Raw genomic sequence first — 20,934 nt, forward strand, 5'->3', positions numbered from 1 at the left:
CTAGCTCGTTAAGACTGTAACTAGCTCATTAAGACTGTAACTAGCTCGTTAAGACTGTAACTTGCGTATTAAGACTGTAACTAGCTCGTTAAGACTGTAACTTGTTTAGCTAAATGGATTTGTGGGGTTCAGTCCCTGAGCCCAATATGGGCCTCTGTAACCCTTTCCACTACTGTCCACAGGATGGGTATGGGGTGCATAATAAGTGGACTCAACTAACTAAACTAGTGGACATATGGGCCCCATATAATAATAATTCAATATGTCGAGTGATAGGCAGCCAGTTTTATACATGCAGTACACACTAGGGTTATAACGAGCCCCCCCCCCTCCCCTGCCCAGGATGCAACCCCCATAACAAGCTGAGTAACTCCTGAGTACCTACTCACTGCTACGTGAACAGACGCATTAGGTGAAAGGAAATGCGGCCAGCCATTTCTGTCCCGTCCGCGATTCAAACTCGGAATTGTCGATTGTGTGTGGAGAAGGAACCAAGAAGCGAGGCCGGGGCTCTGTACCAACTGGTTCAGGTTGATGTGGGTGAACGAGAGATTGTTCAAATGAACCTGATCAAGTACCTCTTTTTAACATGGCATACAGTTAATCATGCTACTGATTAACTTTAAATTTATTATATATTAACATTGAATGATGATCATAATTTTCTTAGGAGTTAAATATTGAAGTTCAGTAAATTGGTTCTATCCTTTTGAATTAAATATGAGAATGAATTTAGACTACAGCTCTAATTTTCTGTGATATGGCCCATGCTCTTCAGTAAGGTGAATATTTTATTACTGACTTTTATACCAGGTGCTTTTCATTTGCCCTTGTTTACTTGTACTGTATATATTGTATCATTCTGCAAAATAAGTTTGACTAAATTTAGTAAAATCATTCTTCACATATCTGCTATTTTTTTAATCCTATCACTTGTGTTTACAATGGATGAGTATCATTCCGTTTATTTTTTCTCATTAGTTCTTATATAAGCTTTTTAAAGGAGCTTCATTCATATTGTATTGGAGATCTCTGATTTTGTGTGTGAGTACTCTTATGTAGCATTTGTGTGTGAAGTCAACGTGTCATAGAATGTTATACAGGAAAAATATGTTTGTTAGTTTCTGATACTAATCTATTGAAAAAGCATTTTTAAAGGAAATCAGATATGTAACATAAAAATAAATAAATAAATCATACTGATGCCTTAGGTTTATCACATAAGTTATGATTTAATTTTTTTTCAGATGGTATTTATCCTTTATCGCACAACCATTAAGAATGTCGCTATTAATGCTACTACAAGTATTCACAAGAAGACTGGCAAAGATCGAGAGCGATATGAGATTACACGTGCGACTCAGGATGTGGGTGGGCCTTGCTTCGGCATATGTGCTTTTCATGGGATTTATTCACTTGTTCCATGTTCCCTTAAGATCAAATGCACGTAAGTTGTTGACATTTTGGAATCATCCTTTTTTTTTTGTATTTCCATAAAGTTATAGGTGTTTATTGCATTATACTGTATATTTTTAATTTGCCCAACTCGGAAAAATTACGTTTCTGAGTTTATTCTGCCACTTGCAGAAGTGTTGTATTGTGATCTATTCACATTAAAGATTGTGAAAAAGTTTGACAAGAAAACATACAGCATTGATGATGCAAGGATAATTATTTAGAAAATAGAAATCTTTTTGGAAAGAAGTCATAAAGTAAATGGGAATACGGAAGGCGATTCACCTGGGTGAATGGTAAATAGTGAAAAAGAGATTAGAAGTACAGTAGGTAGAAAGAATTGTTCATAAATCTAATGCATGAAAGTACAGTAATGAAATTGGTACTAATTTTAATATGATTGGATTTGCTTGTATGAGAAGAGTGCAGGATCATAAGACACTCATTTATTTATTAATGAGGTGATTACATAGCAAAGAAACTGAAATGTGAGAAAGCTGAATACATATATATATTATTAAATGTTGTGGAGAAAAAGGAATGGAGTTATTGCAGAGACTTGACCTGAAGGCAGGAAATAGTTGTAATGCTAGAGGATTGGAACAGTGGTTGTACCAGTGTACACACACAACTGCGGAACCAAAGAGCCAGAGCTCAACCCCGCAAGCACAACTAGGTAAGTACAACTATGAGAAGCATTAGAATACTTAGGTAACAAGGTGTATAGTAGCACTATGATTTGGAAGGATACAGGAATTTTGAGAAAGTTAGCAATGATGAACAAGGGTTCCCTACTGGTAGTGTGTAGATTACACATTGCAATGAGACAGCTTATAGAGAAAGCACGAGAGAAGTCCAAACACAATCATGTTTCTGGTACTTGGGATTCAAATGAGGCTAGCCAGCTCCTCGAATTTTGTAGTGGTGGTGGTTCAGCCATCTAATGGTTTGTAAAATAGGTTGTTAGAGGGATTTCTGCTGTTGCTTGTATGTTATATCCAGTCATTTCTCAGGAAGAAGAGAGTTGAATTTTGCATTCTGCTCTTTATTGTCATAGTGAGCAGTCTTTTTTTTTTATTTTTTTTTCCCCTCTCCATATCATGCTTCACAAGTTAGGTGATAATCATTTGAAAAATCGCTTGTGACCGTGGGGCTCAATTCGACAAGAGCAAGGGAGAAAACAAAGGGCTGCTCAAAAAGAAAGGTTTCAAGAATTCAAAAATCTATTTTATGTTTGTAAATGTATTTTATTTTTGTAAGTACTGTATTATATTTACCTGCATATTCCAGTATAAAGCTTTATTTTAGACGTTCTTTAAAGTACTTTATAAGAATAAATAATATACAGTATTAATATACGAGAATTCTCATTTTTCATTGATTGCAGCTGTAGGAAGGTGTGGAGTAGTTATAATAATTATGCCATGTATTCACATCTACAGGATTATATGCGCTTACAGTCCGGAGTACTTTGACTTACAAATGTATTTAATTTACAGTTCACTCTCACTATGACTTGTCGGGTGAAGGTGTTTTTGCAAAGCATCGTGCAGCTGTGAAGAAGGAGGCAGAGAAATATGCTCAAGCTGCTCTGAAGGATGACACTTCTGGTATGGAGGCTGCTAAACAGATATCCTTGCTGACAGATACCTTTAAAAAGTGTGTTCAAGTAATTTTTTTTTATTCATGAGTATTATAAGAATAATTTATTAAGTGTTGTAAGTGCGGAATTTGTTATTAATAACACTTTCGCATTCCAATGATACATTTTTGTGTCATCAGTACGCCAACAGTAAATGTTCTGATGACAGTAAAATGCATCATCTGATTGCTATTCATGAATATTCGTATATTCATCACTGTCACGCATAATCTATTATAAATTCAATTTTGTTTTGCATCTATTCTCTAAAAAAAAATTCATTTGTGAAAATTTTGACACCAAATTTATTGCTATAACCCAAGAAATAAGTGAGAAAACTTGAAATAATAATAATACAGAATACATTTTAAACATAGCTAAGCAGGACCCGCCAAGTGCAGTAGGTTTATGTTTTGCAACGTGCGGAGCAGACGGAAATCTATTATAAATACATACACATTTGGTTTGTATCTCTTCTCTAGACAATTAATTTGCAAACATTTTGACACCAAATTTATTACTGTATTATATCCCAACAAATAAGTTAGAAAACGTTAAATGATTGTAAACATTTTTCACATCGCTGAGTGAGTTGCAAACCCCCCAGGGAGGCCAGAACATTTACAGTCTGGAATGCTTGGAGAGGCTGGACCCCAAAAGTGTTAATAATGAAGCTTATATTCAAGTTTTGAGTTTTATTACAGTACTAACAATGAGGATTGCTTTGCTAAATGAATTTTGAGGTTCAGTTTCCGAGCCCCTTTTCCCTTTTCTTTACCATCTGCAGGATGGGTATGGAATGCATAATAAATGAACTAACTAAATACAGTATGAAATTTGTTACTAGGTTTGTGAATCTTTTTTTTTTTTACAATAACCTATGCTGTGTTCTGCTTCCATTAATTTTCATGTTTATTAACAGGTTACTTTTTCAATTGGCTCATAGTTTTCTTGATTATGATTGATTAGAGCAGACAGCAACACTGACGGCTTCTTAGAACTATCGGAATTGTCCTCATGGATTACTAAAAAGATCAAGGAACATCTCACCTTAGCACTCAAAGAAAACTTCTTCATGTTCACTGCAATTGATCAAGACCCAAGGAATGGTACGAAACTTGCTTTTTAAAAGTAATGGCAAAAACATTCAGAATACCTGTACTGTAATCCTTAAATCTGAATTTAGTACATACTAATATTTATTTATTTATTTATTTTTATGTACAGTATTTATATGCAAGAAGGTACAATGGGTTGTGAAAGTACTGTACATACATTGGTGATTATGTGGTATATTCTTGCAAGCCACTAACACAGCATTTCGGGCAGATATTAATAACTTCAACAGTACCGTGTTAGTTATAACTTGGAGGGGGAGGGAATTATCATGGGAAAGCGCCAAGATATTATGACTATATAACACTGGAAAAGGGTCAGGATAAGGATGTGGGATGGGACGGTGAAAGGAAAGGTGCCTAATCACTTGGACAGGGGATTCAATGCCGACCTGCATGAAGCAAGGTAGACACAGTAGGTTTTGTTAATAGGTCAGGAGTAAATATGTAGGTGTATACTACCCTATTAAACAGGAAGAATGGCATGTGCTTATTCTGGATTGTATCATCTTTCATTTCTGCATTATGAACCCTCATGAATTATAAATATGATCTATCAAATACTGTACTAGACATGTATCCTTATTATTTTCACAGGTGTTGTGTCTTGGGATGAATACCATAGGTACTTCCTAAAGCAACATGGCTATGATAATAAGTACATTGAGAAACATAAGAAAGACCACAAAGGAATGTCTAGAGAGCTTAAAGGTAAGTGAGTTAATTTTTTATTTTGACTGCATTTGATGAATAGTTTGCCATTTTCTAAAGTTATTGGATGCGTAATTGCACATCACTTTATCCTAGCCTCACCTCATCATTATTACTCCTTTCTCAATTTTGTTCCTTAGCAAGGTATCAGTCAGAGTAAAATAGGGAACAGTATAAGAAAAAAGAGAGCTAATGATATTAAAAATAAAATCTGAAGAATGAAGAATGAGAACTACCACACTCCAGGAAAACTGTCCACACTGTCACTCACTCAGTTACTAGCCAGTGTTGCTTAATTTGCTGAATAATTGATGCAGACATCATCCATAGCATTGACTAAAACAAAAGTGGACCTGACAAAAACACAGGCAATATTAACATCGTGTACCAATATGTGCATCTTGCCTGTGAATTTCTTTATATGTATGTACTATTTGTTGGCTACTTGTTGAAGATTCTGAAGATTAGTATCCCCATGGCCCAGTCTCTGACCAGGTCTCCTTGTTGCTCATCTGATCAACCAGGCTGTTCGATTCGGCTGCTCGCTCACTCTACTGTTACACAAAAACACGAAGACGAGAGTTGATTTCATTTATAGATACAGTAACATTTTGCCTGTTGGGGCTTTTCTGTGGGGAACCCATCGGCTCCCTGAAGCTACCTAAACTAATATGTGCTAATTTAGTTTGGGTCATCAGTCACAAGTGTTCTTATGCCTACCGAGTACTATGAGCCAGAACCTGGTCCCCTCAGAGAGGCGCAGGGAGCAATGGCCTATGAGCACATTTAAAGTATAGCATGACAAATTGCCATCGACCAAGTAAGGACCCAGGAAGGTAGGCGAATCAAATCGGACTACTGTTCGGTGAACCTGGGCAATCTACATCCTAAAAGATAAAAAAAACTCTCCTAGAAAGAAACCAAACAATCAACACTTCATGCAACCAGCACTCCAGCTCGTTAATGGTCATTCCCCATAGAGGAAGGAGGGGAGCCGTCAGCCGACCATTCCAGTTCTTGAACAATGAAAACCGCAGACCAGAGGGTGTCGAGAAGCCTCCAGGGCTCACCCTGAGAATGGCATTTCATTACATTCAGTGCTGGTCTCCTGTGGGAAGTCCTGTTGACTCTCTGAAGCTATTATTTACTTATCCAAAGATAAGTAAAAGGAGGAACTTACCCGGGAGGCGAGAGCACCGCAGGTCTCAAGACAAGGAAGAGATAGACGGCTGTGACAGCCTCTCGGAACGTTCACTAAATACCTGGCGGCCAGGACCTTGTCCGACCTCCCTTCAATTCGAGGAGCCCACAACTACTAAAATAATTTGCATTTTGCTGTCATTTAATATAATACACATTGACAAAAAATATTTATTGAAATGTGTAGCTCTTTTATTTCCTTATTAATTAACAGAAGCCATCATGAGAGACAAGGCAGCCTGGTCGGAAGCTGCCCGTGACAATCCCGACCAACTGACCATTGACGAGTTTTTGGCCTTTAGGCATCCAGAGTCTTCCCATGCAACTATCTTGAGCATTGTTGAGGAAACCATTGCTAGACTGGGTGAGTTTAATATTTAGTAACATGGTATATTTTTATAGTATTAAATATTTACAGAGCCACAGTATTCTGTATTATTGAAGATATTTCAGATTCCTATCACATCCTACTTGGAAATATTTGTCACTACTTTGCTATACTGTATCGTCTGTTTAAGAGTTTCCTGGTGAATTGACATACTGTGATAAGAAGACTGTTGTACTATCATGTTTTTGTATTATCCATGAAAAAAAGTTTGCTTTTTCCTCTCAGTTTCTCTTGAAATCACAGATATAATTTAACAGGTGTCCTAATTACAAGGTTTTGATTGAATATGAAAAGCTATTTCCTGAGTAAGTCACACATGTTTTATATGACAAGATTTGCTTCGGCCCCACTAGACATGATCATAACAGCATGGGTTTCACATGGGCACAACAGGGATTTATCAAACATCCCTCTTGAATCATATTGTTAGTACGGAGAGGTAGGGAGGGAAATAACAGGAGAAAGTGCCAAGCCATTATGACTATATAGCACTTGGAAGGGATCAGGGTAAGGATTTGGGTTTGGGCAGAGTATCCTCCCAGAAAACCCAGAGAAAACACCTGGGGAACCCAGGGTAAACACCCAGGGGCACGGAAGCTCAAGAATGGCCTCTCGTTGATCTCATAGTGGCAGCTAAAGGACACAGCAAACTTTCATTCTCCAGCTTGCGTAATGTTTCAAGTTTAGTTTGAGAGTAAGTTACATAACCTTACACATACTTAGTTTTAGCACCTTTTGATGCATGAGGAGTTGGCAGACATTTAATAAGTACCAAAATAAAAGTACAAGTACAGTATATAATTTAAAAAGTTTGTAGAACACAGGAAATTTGTGGGGGGAATCACAAGGTTCAAATGGCATTTGGAAGAGCTCACATGCCGAGTCAAGGCTATATTTAGCCTTAGTCAAAAATTTTCTAGAGGATTTGGGTCCTCAGTCCATAATAGTAGGTGATGGGTAATTTTATTACAAATTCAAGCTTTCCTGGCAAATGTAGCAAACTCTCACGATTTATTTTTTTCTATATTACAGATGCCGATAATGATAACAGATTAAGTGAGGATGAGTTTTCAGATCCAGACATGAATGAAGTACCTGATGACATGACAGTAGAGCAGTACAAGAATGATCGCCTCAAGGAATTTAAAATTGCTGATGAAGACAACAATGGCAAGATTGATAGAAGAGAATTATTGGTATGTCATTGTCGACTTTAATTCCTTAGCTAAATGTTGGGTGGTAATATGTTAAATATTGTGCTGCGGAGCATGTTTTACATATGTGCTCAAACATTCTGATGATATTTATTGAATGACAAGTTTTAGATAAGAGTGACAGTAAGTAAAGAAGGAAGACGCTAATATGAACAGTAACTTTATTCTCAAACTGACCTCTATTTACTGACTTACTGCAGTAGTAATCACCTTTTATGTTTTTATAGCTATAACAATGTGCTGAATAACAGCGTTACATTTATTCTCCAATAATTTGGTATGTATGGTTTTTTCTGGGGGGAGGGGGGGGGAGCCCCTTGGTGGCTCCTTGTAGCTATCTTGCTGAGATTGTTCCAAACTACCAATATAAGGAATCATTAATTTACACAATGCTACAAGATGGACCAAAATGCTGTCTATGCCTTTATTTTCAGATTCGTGGGTTGGGTGTCTAGTGCTTGTCTTGTTTTTGGTGGTGTATTCTTTAGGTGCAGACGATGAGTCACAATAACGTGGCTGAAGTATGTTGACCAGACCACACACTAGAAGGTGAAGGGACTACAATGTTTCGGTCCATCCTGGACCATTCTCAAGTCATTCTCAAGTCACACAATCGACTTGAGAATGGTCCAGGACGGACAGAAACGTCGTCGTCCCTTCACCTTCTAGTGTGTGGTCTGGTCAATATTCTTTAGGCATGATGAGCATATAACATGCTTTCAAGTAATTGCTGTATGGCTAAAATGATAACGCATAATTATTTACAACTTTATACAGCATTAAATGTGCAGTTTTGTATACTGTACTTCTTTCCTCTTTCAGTTTTTCTTTTTGAAGTCAAATCAGCATCTCGACACTTGAAGTAACACTTGAAATGTGATAACAAACATTTAACTAACATAAATTACAAGAAGAAAGTAGAAAAAGTTAGAAAGTAATATAAAGCAGAAATATTTAAAGAGAGAGAATGAAGAATGTTTTTCATAGAAATTAAATTGTAGGTTGAGGTGGCCAAGTATGGTAGTTAGCAATCTTCAACCACTGTGTTCCCGAGATGAGCATCAGTGGTATGGGTTATGGTATTGATCCAGTGTTCCCGAGATGAGCATCAGTGGTATGGGTTATGGTATTCATCCAATGTTCCTGAGATAAACATCAATGCGATGGGTTATGGTATTCATCCAATGTTCCTGAGATAAACAGCAATGCGATGGGTTATGGTATTCATCCAATGTTCCTGAGATAAACAGCAATGCGATGGGTTATGGTATTCATCCACTACACTTGTAGTTCAGTTGGCAAGTGGAATCTGCCTATTTACAAATCACTGAAATCACATTTAATAATTTTAATAATCATGTACCTCATATTTCTGTGCAAGCCTTTAAAAGACTCCTCCTCCTTCAGTAACTTTTACATTATATTTTACTGTACTCCAATAATATTTTAGGCTGTCTATAATCCACATAAATAATCACAGCTACTTCTTGCCCTTACCTGGAGCATACCTGGAGAGGGTTTCAGGAATTATTCTTCCCCGAGCCCAGCCTGAGGCCAGTATTTATGAGCTATTAATATTCTCACTTGTTTCAACAGAGGTACATAGATCCACGTAATATCCATCATGCAGAGAAGGATGCGATTAATCTACTGAGCGCCGCAGACAACAATCAAGACGGCGTTCTCTCGCTAGTCGAGATTCTCGCCCAGAGAGAACTGTTTATGAGGAGCAAGATGGTAGATGCAGCTAAGAGTTTCCATGATGAATTCTGATTTGTTGTGTTGATCACAGTGGTACCTGCAATAATGGAGTTTATTGACATGTTAATATTTAATATAAATGTTTGTTTTATTGTATGCACCATATAAATATAGTACATCATGCTGTACTCATCTGTTAAATGCACTGTTTGTCAGTACAGTATGTACAGTATAGTCCTGAGTACTTACATAATTCATTAATGCATAGACTGAGATCATTCCATAGCTTGTAATACTTTTATATTTATTTTTGTTTTTGTAAATAATTTTATATTTTTATATTTATCTATATTAAGTGTTATTGTATTAATCAAGTTACTCATCAGGATCTACACACAGCGTGATTTTGACACATCTTTCTGAGAGGGGAACCCCCCCTCCCTCAGTGGCTCCCTGAGGTTATCTTTGGTTCCATCGAGCACAAACCTAATACACAAGGCCTCCATGTCCCTTTCATCACCTACCGGGAGCCAGGACCAGAATCTGGTTCATTCTTAAGAGGGTATTGGAGATAAACCACAAGACTAGGGAAATTAGGCACCCCCTAGGTAAACAAAGTAAAGTATCGTTGTCGCTGGATAAGTGCCGAAAGTGTGATGTGTCTGACCACCGCAAGATGACAGGTTAGGTTACCCGAGGTCTCATCAAGCCTGCTCCCTCACTCTTCTTCCAGGTGTCTGATGCTGGGCTCATCACCTGCTTTCATTTGCAGCCAAGTAGTGTTAGCTTTCCTCTAATTATTATGTACTGCCAGGGGGCCATTGCTTTATTTGGTTTTGTTAATACAGTACTACTTCATTTTTGTGTTTATGCCTCTCATATTTTGTGTCCCTTTTATTGTGATCCCAGATCCGGGACCTCCTGTGTCATCTGTCATGATCCTGGTCGGGGACCCAAAATTTGTTGATGTGACCCCACTTGGCTCCTGACCTCATGCTAAGGCTGCAACTAAAGTCATCACTTTCCCCCCCCCCCCCCCGTGTCACCCAAAATCACAGGGACCCTAATAACTTCCCCAAGGACCGGCATAACCATTCACTGTCTCTGGAGGATGGTAGAGCGAGGGGTGCAATGAAGCCGTACCAACCCGTGATCAATACACACCAGACGCAGCCCTTGCTCCTATATGGTCAGGGTGTGCACTCCCTCACCCAGTGCCATGGAATAGACTTGTGCTCACCTGCTCCACCTAAATACAGCCATCAGTTAATTTGAAGAGACTAGGATACCCCTTAATTCTTTGACCCACTCCAGCTTGGGTCTCCTCTACAATTATTGTCAACACCACAAGTTTGTGGTGTTGGCAAACCAGGTATACTCCTGGTTTGTCTCAAGCCTGTAGACTGGAGGTACCTCTGATATGTTGTTGTTGTTGGTTGAGGGGCGATGATGATCGAGAGATCTGGTGCACCTAGTGTCCCCTTTGTCCGACCGTCCAACCACTTGGACGGTCGGGGATTGAACGCCGACCTGCAGGAAACGAGACTCTGGGCCTGGTTGAAGAGAGAGATGGGTCTTTGAGCACTGGTGTGTTGGGTTCAGGTTTGGTGGGACCAAAGATAGGTTTAAAGAGCCACCAGAAAAAGTGTGTTCATTACATTCCATGCTTGATTTTTATGCATCTTTTTATACCACATCTATACTACATGTGTGTGTGTAAATTATGTTTCACTTTTATTTGATCCTAATTGTGACAACTTTCTGCACATATTTACATGAATTTTATGAATACATTTTCATATAGCTAGTCTTTCCTTCTCTCTTCCACACAACTGAATTATTTCAGTTTTAGAATTGACTTTTCACCAGCCAGTTATCTCAATATATTCTATGATTGTACTGTACTGAAAGTTAACTTTTCAAATGTATCCTAACTCTGTATAGTATACTATCAATTGCTTATACTATACTAAGAGAGGTCTGCTGGAGTAGTTATTATTATTCTCTTGAGGAGCCAGACATTTTGGTTGGGATTAATAGAATTATATAACCAGCTTATTTTCTGCATGAAGCAGCTGATGTTTGTTAAGGTACTGAAAATAGAGTTATTAGCGTATTGCTTCCTTCCTCTTTCACCCAAAGAGAATTAAAGTTAAATGGTAGATCTGCCAAGAGCTTAAATATATACTATACCTGCCTCTGAATACTCTGATGTCTTGCAACTCATTTCATAATTTTTACGTAGACTTTAAGATTAAACATAATGTAAAGGAACCCTTACAGCCTTTAATAATTTCTTATACTGTAATTCCTTTTCTGTGGGGAGCCACGTAGGCTATGTGGCTCGCCTAGAAAATAGCGCTTCATTACATGCAACGCTGGTTTTTTAATGTCCCACAACACGGATGTTGCTAAATAGTCTTCCTGGCTTGGTACCTTCTTTTGATAATTACTTAATTTGATTCTGTTGCAAACAAAAAATTATTGTACAACTTTTTTCCCTTACAAAAAAAATTCTCTAACTAGTCTCAACATTCATGCTTCCCTCTAACATAATTATTTTTTATAATACCATGCATGTACTACAATTAAGACTACCCATGAGACCACATCTGTGTGGAGAATAAAATGATTCTTTCTCGTCGAAGTTTCTTTTCTTTGCTTGTACTCGCTGCTGCTGCTGCTCTGTCAATTGGTGATCTGCTCTATTTTCTTAACCTTCACATTGTCTCTTGCTATGATTGCCATTTTCCCATCATCTGGCTTTATTTACCATTTGCCTTGCTAGTGGTTTCGTCCTTTTTTGTTTCCTTATTTCAACACTTTTTCTTTCTCAATTGAATATACTTTACAAGAATGGTTTTCATTCTTTGGATGGTACTTTGGTAAAGTACCATACAGTTTATAGACGATTTATAATTTACAGAAAGATGTTAAGTAAATAAGACACTACTTCCATGCTTGGTGTATTATTTAGGTATTACTTCCATACCTTTCTTTATTTGTTAATCTTAGATACACAGCATTCAGCTGCTACTCTAGCCTATATGTGAGATTACAGTGTAGGCCTGAGTCAAGAGCTAGCTAGCTAGTGGTGCTTTTTGAGGCACCGTTTAGTACCTTGGAGCTTGGATTATGGGCCTCTGGTGTTCCCAGTTGTATGCTCTGATGCTTTGAGCTCCATACAAGGTAAAGCATACAATCTTATATAAAAAAAATGGAATACTATTAAATAAACACAGGAAAATTGAGAGAAAATATGGGAACACCCTCACAATTAGACCAAGTAATTTTTTACCGCAATCACAGCCAAAGCTTCCCATCTCCGAAAGGAGCAAAATAGTGATGGTGGCAGCCAGATAAACTTAGAGTTGCACATATACTTCCACAATGAATACGTATCAAAAGTACACGTTATATAATAATTGCAGTACAGTACTTAATTAAACAATAAACTCCAGAGTTTACAATAATGTGGTCACTGTTGGAAAATTCATTACCTACAGTTATCTGCCATGAGTTACAATATCTTAGCCTAATTATTGCAATTACAATGTCATACAATCCGGTGGATGTATTACCCTATTACTCTGTCCATGCATACAGATCAGAGTACTAAACATATAATTATAACTGTGATTTCTGCACTCTGAGTGTCAGTGATTGCTTTTCTGTTCTAGTTTCTTTGTGTCATTTTACAATAGAGATTAGAATACTTAGGCCTGGTTCAAATTCATGTTTGTTAAAAGCAATTTCAACTGCTTTGTCTGTATCATATTGAATAATATTTGTTACAAAGGAAATTTTGAAACCTCTACTTTGTACATCAATTAATATTATTTGTAATTGAAGTTGTAACATTCTTAGTATCTATTTTGCATGTTGGGCTTTAAGAGCTTAAAGTCATGACAGAATCACAAAATTACTACTACTGTATTTTTCATTGTATTAGTGGTTAGTTATGGTGCAACTAATTCTTTAAGTCTGGAACAGACGATTGGTATTTACCTGGAAAATTGTCATAGTATTCAATATGAACATAAAACTTTTTTCTAGGGTGGATGATGAACATATTACCCACAAGGCCAAGATATCAGACATAGATAGGAATTTTAACTTGTTTGAGAGAAAAATTACAATATTTATTTTCTTTTTCCTACCCGTACATTAATTAAAGCCTGTGATTTTCGATTACGACATTTGATTTTACATTCTAATATAAAAAATTATTTAGTGGCTAAATATTATAAATTTCTAATGATCAACTAATATTCAGTATATATTAAATGTACTATACAATACAGTACTATATTGAAAACTACTTAAAAAATGTATCATGCAAAATTACCTTTGTGTGGGAAGCAGTCCTAAGACAATCTATTATCAGTATGAGGTTTTTGCTAATGTATCTTCCCGAGGTCTGTATAAAATAAGACAGAAATAGGACCTATATGACCGAATCATCTTTGCAATACCACCAGTAGAAAATACAGAGCTGAACAGAATTGCTAATTGACTAGGTACAAGGCTGGATCAATATCAATTTGGGAAGAGTTTCTGATGAAGATAAAATCCTCACTTAGGCTGTGTGCAAGTGTGAAGCCCTTAGACTGTACTAGTTGGATGAAAGCAGCCCTGTCAGCATCACCTTTCTTCTTTCTTTCCACTGCCAACATCTGCCACATAACAAGTTAACTTAATCCACCATACAGGAACTGTAGTTAAATGTTCTTGATACAGTATTTTGTTACATGACAATCGTGTGCATTGTGTGTCATGGGTGTGCTGGTAAGAGCACACCAGTACAGCACAGTATATACATATATAAGAGTGTGGCATTGGAAAATATTTAGCCCTGGATCTTGGCCTGACATACATATTATATCAAGAAAAGGAGTATTGTAGTATTAAAAGATGAATCATAATTGACTGAATATAACAAGTGGGATTCCTTGAGATTTGGTCTGGCCTCTCTTTATAATCAATTAGAATTACAGTACAGGTATTCAAGAATATGGCAGTAGGATTGTAAAGCCAGAATTTGAAACTTATAATGTACAGAATTGAGAGAATAAGCTGTATCAAATTAATCTGGAAAAAATCCTTAGGAATATTAAGGGGGAGGGGGGGGGGACTTTGACAAGCTGACTTCCTGTTTCTGTCGAGTAAATTCTGTCTGGTAAATTCAGGTATGTATTAAGACAACTGAATAAATATACAGGAGAATTTGGAACATATACTGTATTTAAATGCAGAAATCTAAAATAGTGTGCAAAATTATACAGAAATGAACTTAAGTAACATGAATATGGAAAATTAATACATTAAAGAAACTGCAAAATCGAGAAAGGAGATGGATTTTGAAGGAATCATTAGGAATGACCTCATCTTATTATATATAATATATATATGGTATACAAATGACCAGATTAATGATTGATTAGCATGTACGGTATTTCTATATTTTATAAAGCCACTAAATGTGACATTTGACAAATTATATTACTAAGAATATGCTTATCTTGCAAATTAGTCAATTAACAAAACTTTAGAATGTCAAATTTACAATTAGATTATCATATAAAAGTAAAAGGAAGGTAGATTATCATGGGTTACCACATTCTTACATCAGCTGTGTCAAGTTATGAAATGTCCACATTGCTACTCACATTGACAGTTATCTGGTCAAAGGGGAAGAGTTCAATAACGCCCCACTCAGCCCCCTCTACATCCAGAACGAAGAGGTCCACATGTGAGATACGGAGTGCCCGCAGAAGTGTCACAAGTGGGATGCAGTGAACAGTCATCACGTTGCCTGTCTCCCGCAATTCAGGCTGACAACACACCATACCAAATCATTTGACAATAATACTGCATCTACCATCTGCCTAATACAAGATACCTAAATATCTTTTTTATATTTCTCCACAAAGCAATACAGTAACTATCTCTTACAGGCCTTGAATTGGCAGTTTCTCTTCACAACTACATTTATCAATAAATCCTTAATTTTGCTATTGCAGTCTGTTCAGTTCCTATATCCAGTTAATCCACATAAAACTGTTATAATTGCTGAACATCAGCCAGCATGTAACATGTACAAAATAATATCAAGCTCAAATAGTTTTACCAAATTTTAAGTGTTAGAGGTAAAACAATAAATATAGGTCTATCCTATTTATGAGTCATTAAACTTATTGCAATAAATTTGTATATATAATTAAGATGATATCTCATTATTGCTGCTCTGATGGCATCAATGATCCTGAATGACATGTTGAGATAATTCTATATTTAACATTTAACTTCTAGAAATAACTCGTCATCTAATAGAACAAAATTACATATACTAACACTAGTTTTGTCAAGGAGCTGACTAGAGACGGCACTGAAGGCAACACTCTGCTTGAAGTAGTCGGGACTTAACCAAAAGCTTGTCTGTAATATAGATACTTAATGACAATGAACCACTGCAACTTCAAGATCATGGCAATACAAGGTCAAAGGAATTAATTGCTGTAAGGGGAAATAAATGTCCTAATGAAATGTGTTATTATTTTTGTTTGACACAATATAACATTGTTATTTGCAATGTTATTTTGTTATAACTATATAACCATTATTTGTATTGTTATTTGCAATAACAAATAAATTTGTTATTTGCTCAATTATTTGACTTTAAATAAGATAGGTAATGCTTAAAATACTTCTCGGAGCTACTAATTGATTTTCATCGTAATTCTACTCACACTCCAAATTGTGCTTTTCAAGGTGTGTATGAATAGTAAATAAGATGTGTGCCGGGAATATGAACCTGGGTGATATGAATATGAACCTCTTGAAATTGCAAAAAATTAAAAAAATTACATGACTTGGTGGTTCACATTGGCTGGATAACATCAGCAGTGTGTGTAAGATAGGGCACTAAAAAGACTATGCCTCCTAATGTTTGAGAAATGAAATAATTTAGAAATCATAAATGAAATCTGTTTACATCGTATACGTCAGAGGAATTCTGAAATATCTGAGATCGCCATGGAGTCCAAGTCATCTTGAGAAGGGTGAAGGGTAATAAAACCCTTCTGAAGATGTATTATTAAATACGAAAGTACTTAAGGAAATTCCTGCTTCAATTCTTCCTTCGCGGTCTGACACTTGCTATATAAAATATATATATATATATATATATATATATATTATATATATATATATAAATGAGATTTTGATATATATGAGTATATATAAAAAAGTAGATTTCATTTAAAGCTAATAAATTCCACATAAATCTCAATTATAAATAGGTAAATTAGAGTGAGTTACGTTAAGTAAAAGCAATGTCTAATGGGTGACCTGGTGGGGATAAGGTTTCTCAGAGAGGCAGAACCTGGCGGCGTGGGCCTTGCGGTGTTTGTCTAGGAGCTGCTGGAATATGTCCGGTCTGGGCTCCACCAGGAGACCCTGCCACCCCTGGTTCTGCTCCAGCGTCAGCGTCGCCGACAGTATCACTCCGTCCAGCGCCCCAGCTTCCACGAAGAACCCGCCTTCCTGGACATAAGTGAATAGATTTAGCTATGCAGAGAGTAAGTCAGAATAACGTGGTTGAAAAGTATACACCCCGCAATGCAATTTTTCAGAAGTGTGGGTTGGGTGTCTTAGATTCGGTTTATGCATTTTGTAACTAGCTCATCAAGATTGTAGTTTGCTTAGCTAAATGAATTGTGGGGTTCAGTCCCTGAGCCCATTATGTGCCTCTGTAACCCTTTCTACTACCGCCCACAAGATGGGTATGGGGTGCATAATAAATGAACTACACTATCTTGAGATAATTTCGGGGCTTAGAGTCCCCGCGGCCCGGTCCTCAACCAGGCCTCCTTTTTGTTACACTTCCCCAGGAAGCAGCCCGTAGCAGCTGTCTAACTCCCACGTACCTATTTACTGCTAGGTAACAGGGGCATCAGGGTGAAAGAAACTGCCCATAGTGTCCCGCCGGTGCCGGGTATCGAGCCGCGGTCCACAGGACTACGTATCCAGTGTGTTGTCCACTCAGCCACCGGTACCCACTGTGGCTCGCTGAGCTTGAAACCATTGTTCCTTGTCTGTGTTACATCTTGGCCTTGGAGTCAAAATCCACAACTCATTAACAGTTGAACAACAGGTGGGTGCAACAGTCAGAAAGGCTAACCAAACTCTTGGGATAATCAAACGTACTTTTGACTATAAGTAGAGGAAGGTAATGCTTCAACTATAAATCTCTGGTGCGCTCCTATTTGGATTACTGTACCCAAAGATGGAGACCTCATTTTCAGAAGGACATAGCTGCTCTGGAAAAGGTACAACAGACCACAGGGCTAACAGGCATGGCAGGGCAGATGTCATCAACACGTTCAAAATACTGAACAATTTGGAGGATGTTGATCCAGACAACTTCTTCAAAAGGTCAGATGTAACACAAACAAGGAACAACGGTTTCAAGCTCAACAAGCCACAATGTAAGACTGAAAACAGGAGATGCTTTTTCACCCACAGGGTTATAAACCCATGGAACCGCCTACCCGACGAAGCCATAAATGCCAAAACATTACTGCAATTTAAAATCCAGTCAGGGAAAAAATCTCATGAAAAATTTGAGAACCTTTGAAAAGCCACCGGCTTCCTGTTTCCTTCATAACCACTAGATAGATGGTGGCCCTCGGGTAAATTCAGGTAAAATTTCTCAGTGCTGGCTATCCTGATCTCGGGTAGAGGTATACTACATATTGTATATCTACATATTGAGGTATATCTACATATTGTACACCTAAATATTGACACCAAAACACACAACTCTTCACAACACTATAAAATGTTACTGCATAAATGAATGTATCAATAAGCATGCTAATATTTTTTACACCTTTCTAACACTATTGAGGAACTAAATACCTTTTTGCCGAAGTATCTGTTGATGGCCTTGACGTAGAACTTCCAGACGCCGGAGTCCTCCCAGCCTCCGACGTTGTGGTCAGTGATGTTGTAGGGAAGAGTAGAGGGAGGAAACACACGCCCACCGCCTCCTTCTGCCACCCACTGCAGCAGTCTCCTGTCTGTAGCCTCCAGGGGCCCCTCCAGCAGCGCCTCCACCACACCTTTGTGTCATTATCAATAAAACTGAGGGGAAGCTACCTAAAACTTACGGGCTCACCATAGCCCGTGCTACATGGACACTTCGTTCTGAGTAGTTAAATCTAAAACAACAACATAGCTAAAACATTAGCAATATGAGGGAAAGTTTCTTTGCCTATACATAGACAATTAAGATACTGAACTTCAGCTTCCACATACAACATAGAGGCAAAAAAAGTCTCAAAAACTATCGGTATACTTTCTAAAATCAGATATTAAGCTCCCCACTCTGCTCTCATCTCATTATGCTACGCGCTAATCTATCCCTATCTTACGTATGTTATCTGGGCATGGGGTTCAACCACTGCAAATTACCTCAAGCCTATCATCACTCGGCAAAAATCTACTATCAGAACTATAACAGTGTCTTCAGACAACACACAGCCCCTCTATTTAAGGCCCTTAACATGCTAAACATACACTCGATCACTCCACACACACTCATGTGCTATCTACATGTACAAAACCTTGTTTCTAAATGCTAATCTTGATCTGAAACTTTTCCTTGATAGGTGTAATAGAACCCATGAACACCAAACAAGAAATAAATTTGCAGAAATTTAATAAGAATTAACACCTGCGGAAATTTATGATAATGATGAGAAAATCAGTAGGGGCCACAATACTAGTAAGAATGGGAGAAACTCAGTATGAATCAGACGTGATTCATACGTCAGGCTGCGAGCAGCCGCGTCCAACAGCCTGGTTGACCAGTCCATTAACCAGGAGGCCTGGTCAGAGACCGGGCCGCGGGGACCTTGACCCCTGAAATCACCGCAAGGTAAGGGCCGTGAGGAAGATGAGCCCACATACTTGTTAATTCCATGCTCCACTGATTTTCTCATAGCCCGAAACCCTTTGAACCGCTTTGCGTAATAATGGCTTTAGGCATTGTATGTACTAGCTCTATCTATAAATCCATCAATCTTTGTAAAATCTCTTGTATGTGTGTACCTTACCTAAATAAACATTTATTTATTTATTAGCTGCACCACGATGACCGAAGTCGTTGTGCAATAATAAGCTTGCATACTATAATTGGTAAGCTAAATACAGTAATCAGGGTTACAGAGAGTCAATCTACCACCTACAGGTGGTAGATTTTTGGAGTGAATGTGGTCTTTGGAAAAAGATAAGCTCTTGAAGTGTCTGTGGGTGCTTAACCCGGGCTGACCTTTAAGTACCCCTAGCAGTTGCATAGACACGCACAACACACTAGTTGTGCGTGTCTATGCAACTAGAGACTTGCACAGTTACCACACCTATTAATTAATATATTAGCTACGTTAAATGCACTACTTGCCTAAACACGCAAGAGAAGTTATACAACTTTAGAACACTTTCCCACCAGGAGATTCGAACCCTAGTCAGCACAGAAGCCTTACAGCAACTGGCATAACTGGTACACCTTTAACCCACTGCACCAAATTCAGACCCTTAAAGAGATGGTAATTTCGGGGTATTTAAACCCCCCAAAGATCACCACCTCCCAAGGGCAACGTTAGATTGAGTACTCACTGTGGCTGTTGGTAAAAGTGGGGAGTGAGTTTGTAGCATTACAGGAAGGAGCTGGACCGCCCTCAGCCTCCTCCAGCACCACACACTGGGGAGCTTCAAGACGCGGGGACAAGAGGTGCATCACCGTGGCCAGCGTCAGCCCCGTCAGCCACGTCGTCAGCACCCTGGACTGCTGCCGCTCCGTCAAGAACGCCCGCACCATGCTGATGGAAATGGACGGACGGACGTCTTGTCAGTACAAGATATTCATCTGTTACGCTTGCCATATTAACGGACGATGAGTCACAATAATATGGCTGAAGAAATGATTCCCAAACCCCACGCCAGAAGATGGAGAAGCGACGACGTTTCGGTCCGTCCGGGGTTTAGTATCACTACTACCTAATTCACTTTTGTGTTGATGATGATATCCTCATACTACATCAAAAGTCTGCCAGTGCAGACAATTTATCACATGCCTCGTACCATCATGTGTGATGGGGATTTTTAGCACCATGTAGCTAGTTTTTTTTATACACTGTACACCCCTTCATATAGACTAAGGGTAGCTGCACAAATGTAGATGTTCTGAGTAGCTAAATCGAAAACAATCAGGATAAGGATTTGGGATGGGACGGGGGGGTGGGGGGGGGAAGGAACGGTGCCCAATCACTTGGACCCCATACCCATCCCATGGGCGGTAATGCTCCCCATACCCATCCCATGGGCAGTAATGCACCCCATACCCATCCCATGGGCGGTAATGCACCCCATACCCATCCCATGGGCGGTAATGCACCCCATACCCATCCCATGGGCGGTAATGCACCCCATACCCATCCCATGGGC

The 20,934-nt window shown here is 38.3% G+C and overlaps 2 protein-coding genes across 3 annotated transcripts; one reads left to right on the forward strand and one right to left on the reverse strand.

Annotated features, from left to right (window-relative positions):
• Positions 1-1,250: 1,250 nt before the first annotated feature.
• Positions 1,251-13,617, forward strand: LOC123767678 (45 kDa calcium-binding protein). Of its 2 annotated transcripts, XM_069317148.1 has the most exons (7): positions 1,251-1,447; positions 2,955-3,114; positions 4,067-4,206; positions 4,810-4,923; positions 6,338-6,487; positions 7,544-7,707; positions 9,322-13,617. In XM_069317148.1, the coding sequence occupies exons 1-7, from the start codon at positions 1,282-1,284 to the stop codon at positions 9,496-9,498; spliced, it is 1,071 nt and encodes a 356-aa protein (XP_069173249.1). In that variant the 5' UTR covers positions 1,251-1,281; the 3' UTR covers positions 9,499-13,617. The 2 variants fall into 2 exon arrangements, with proteins under 2 accessions (XP_069173249.1, XP_069173250.1); XM_069317149.1 differs by lacking the exon at positions 4,067-4,206 and having other exon boundaries at positions 2,955-3,065.
• Positions 13,618-13,788: 171 nt separating this feature from the next.
• LOC123767684 (protein Star) lies at positions 13,789-20,308 on the reverse strand. Its single transcript, XM_069317150.1, has 6 exons — positions 20,107-20,308; positions 18,349-18,551; positions 16,777-16,971; positions 15,781-15,864; positions 15,096-15,260; positions 13,789-14,102 (listed from the first exon to the last, which is right to left on the reverse strand). The coding sequence occupies exons 1-6, from the start codon at positions 20,306-20,308 to the stop codon at positions 13,935-13,937; spliced, it is 1,017 nt and encodes a 338-aa protein (XP_069173251.1). The 3' UTR covers positions 13,789-13,934.
• Positions 20,309-20,934: the final 626 nt, after the last annotated feature.

The sequence above is a fragment of the Procambarus clarkii genome, chromosome 86 (genome assembly GCF_040958095.1).
Source record: "Procambarus clarkii isolate CNS0578487 chromosome 86, FALCON_Pclarkii_2.0, whole genome shotgun sequence".
In the NCBI taxonomy this organism is placed as follows: domain Eukaryota; kingdom Metazoa; phylum Arthropoda; class Malacostraca; order Decapoda; family Cambaridae; genus Procambarus; species Procambarus clarkii.

What these genes read in the sequence shown, in the direction of transcription:
- LOC123767678 (XM_069317148.1), top strand. Translation starts at nt 1,282, where the DNA reads ATGTCGCTATTAATGCTACTACAAGTATTCACAAGAAGACTGGCAAAG. An exon ending in CTGACAGATACCTTTAAAAA is followed by an intron (nt 3,115 to 4,066) that starts GTGTGTTCAAGT and finishes ATGATTGATTAG; the next exon opens with AGCAGACAGCAACACTGACG. An exon ending in TTGATAGAAGAGAATTATTG is followed by an intron (nt 7,708 to 9,321) that starts GTATGTCATTGT and finishes TTGTTTCAACAG; the next exon opens with AGGTACATAGATCCACGTAA.
- LOC123767684 (XM_069317150.1), bottom strand. Translation starts at nt 20,308, where the DNA reads ATGGTGCGGGCGTTCTTGACGGAGCGGCAGCAGTCCAGGGTGCTGACG. An exon ending in ACAGATACTTCGGCAAAAAG is followed by an intron (nt 16,972 to 18,348) that starts GTATTTAGTTCC and finishes ACTTATGTCCAG; the next exon opens with GAAGGCGGGTTCTTCGTGGA. An exon ending in AGCTCCTTGACAAAACTAGT is followed by an intron (nt 15,261 to 15,780) that starts GTTAGTATATGT and finishes GTGTGTTGTCAG; the next exon opens with CCTGAATTGCGGGAGACAGG.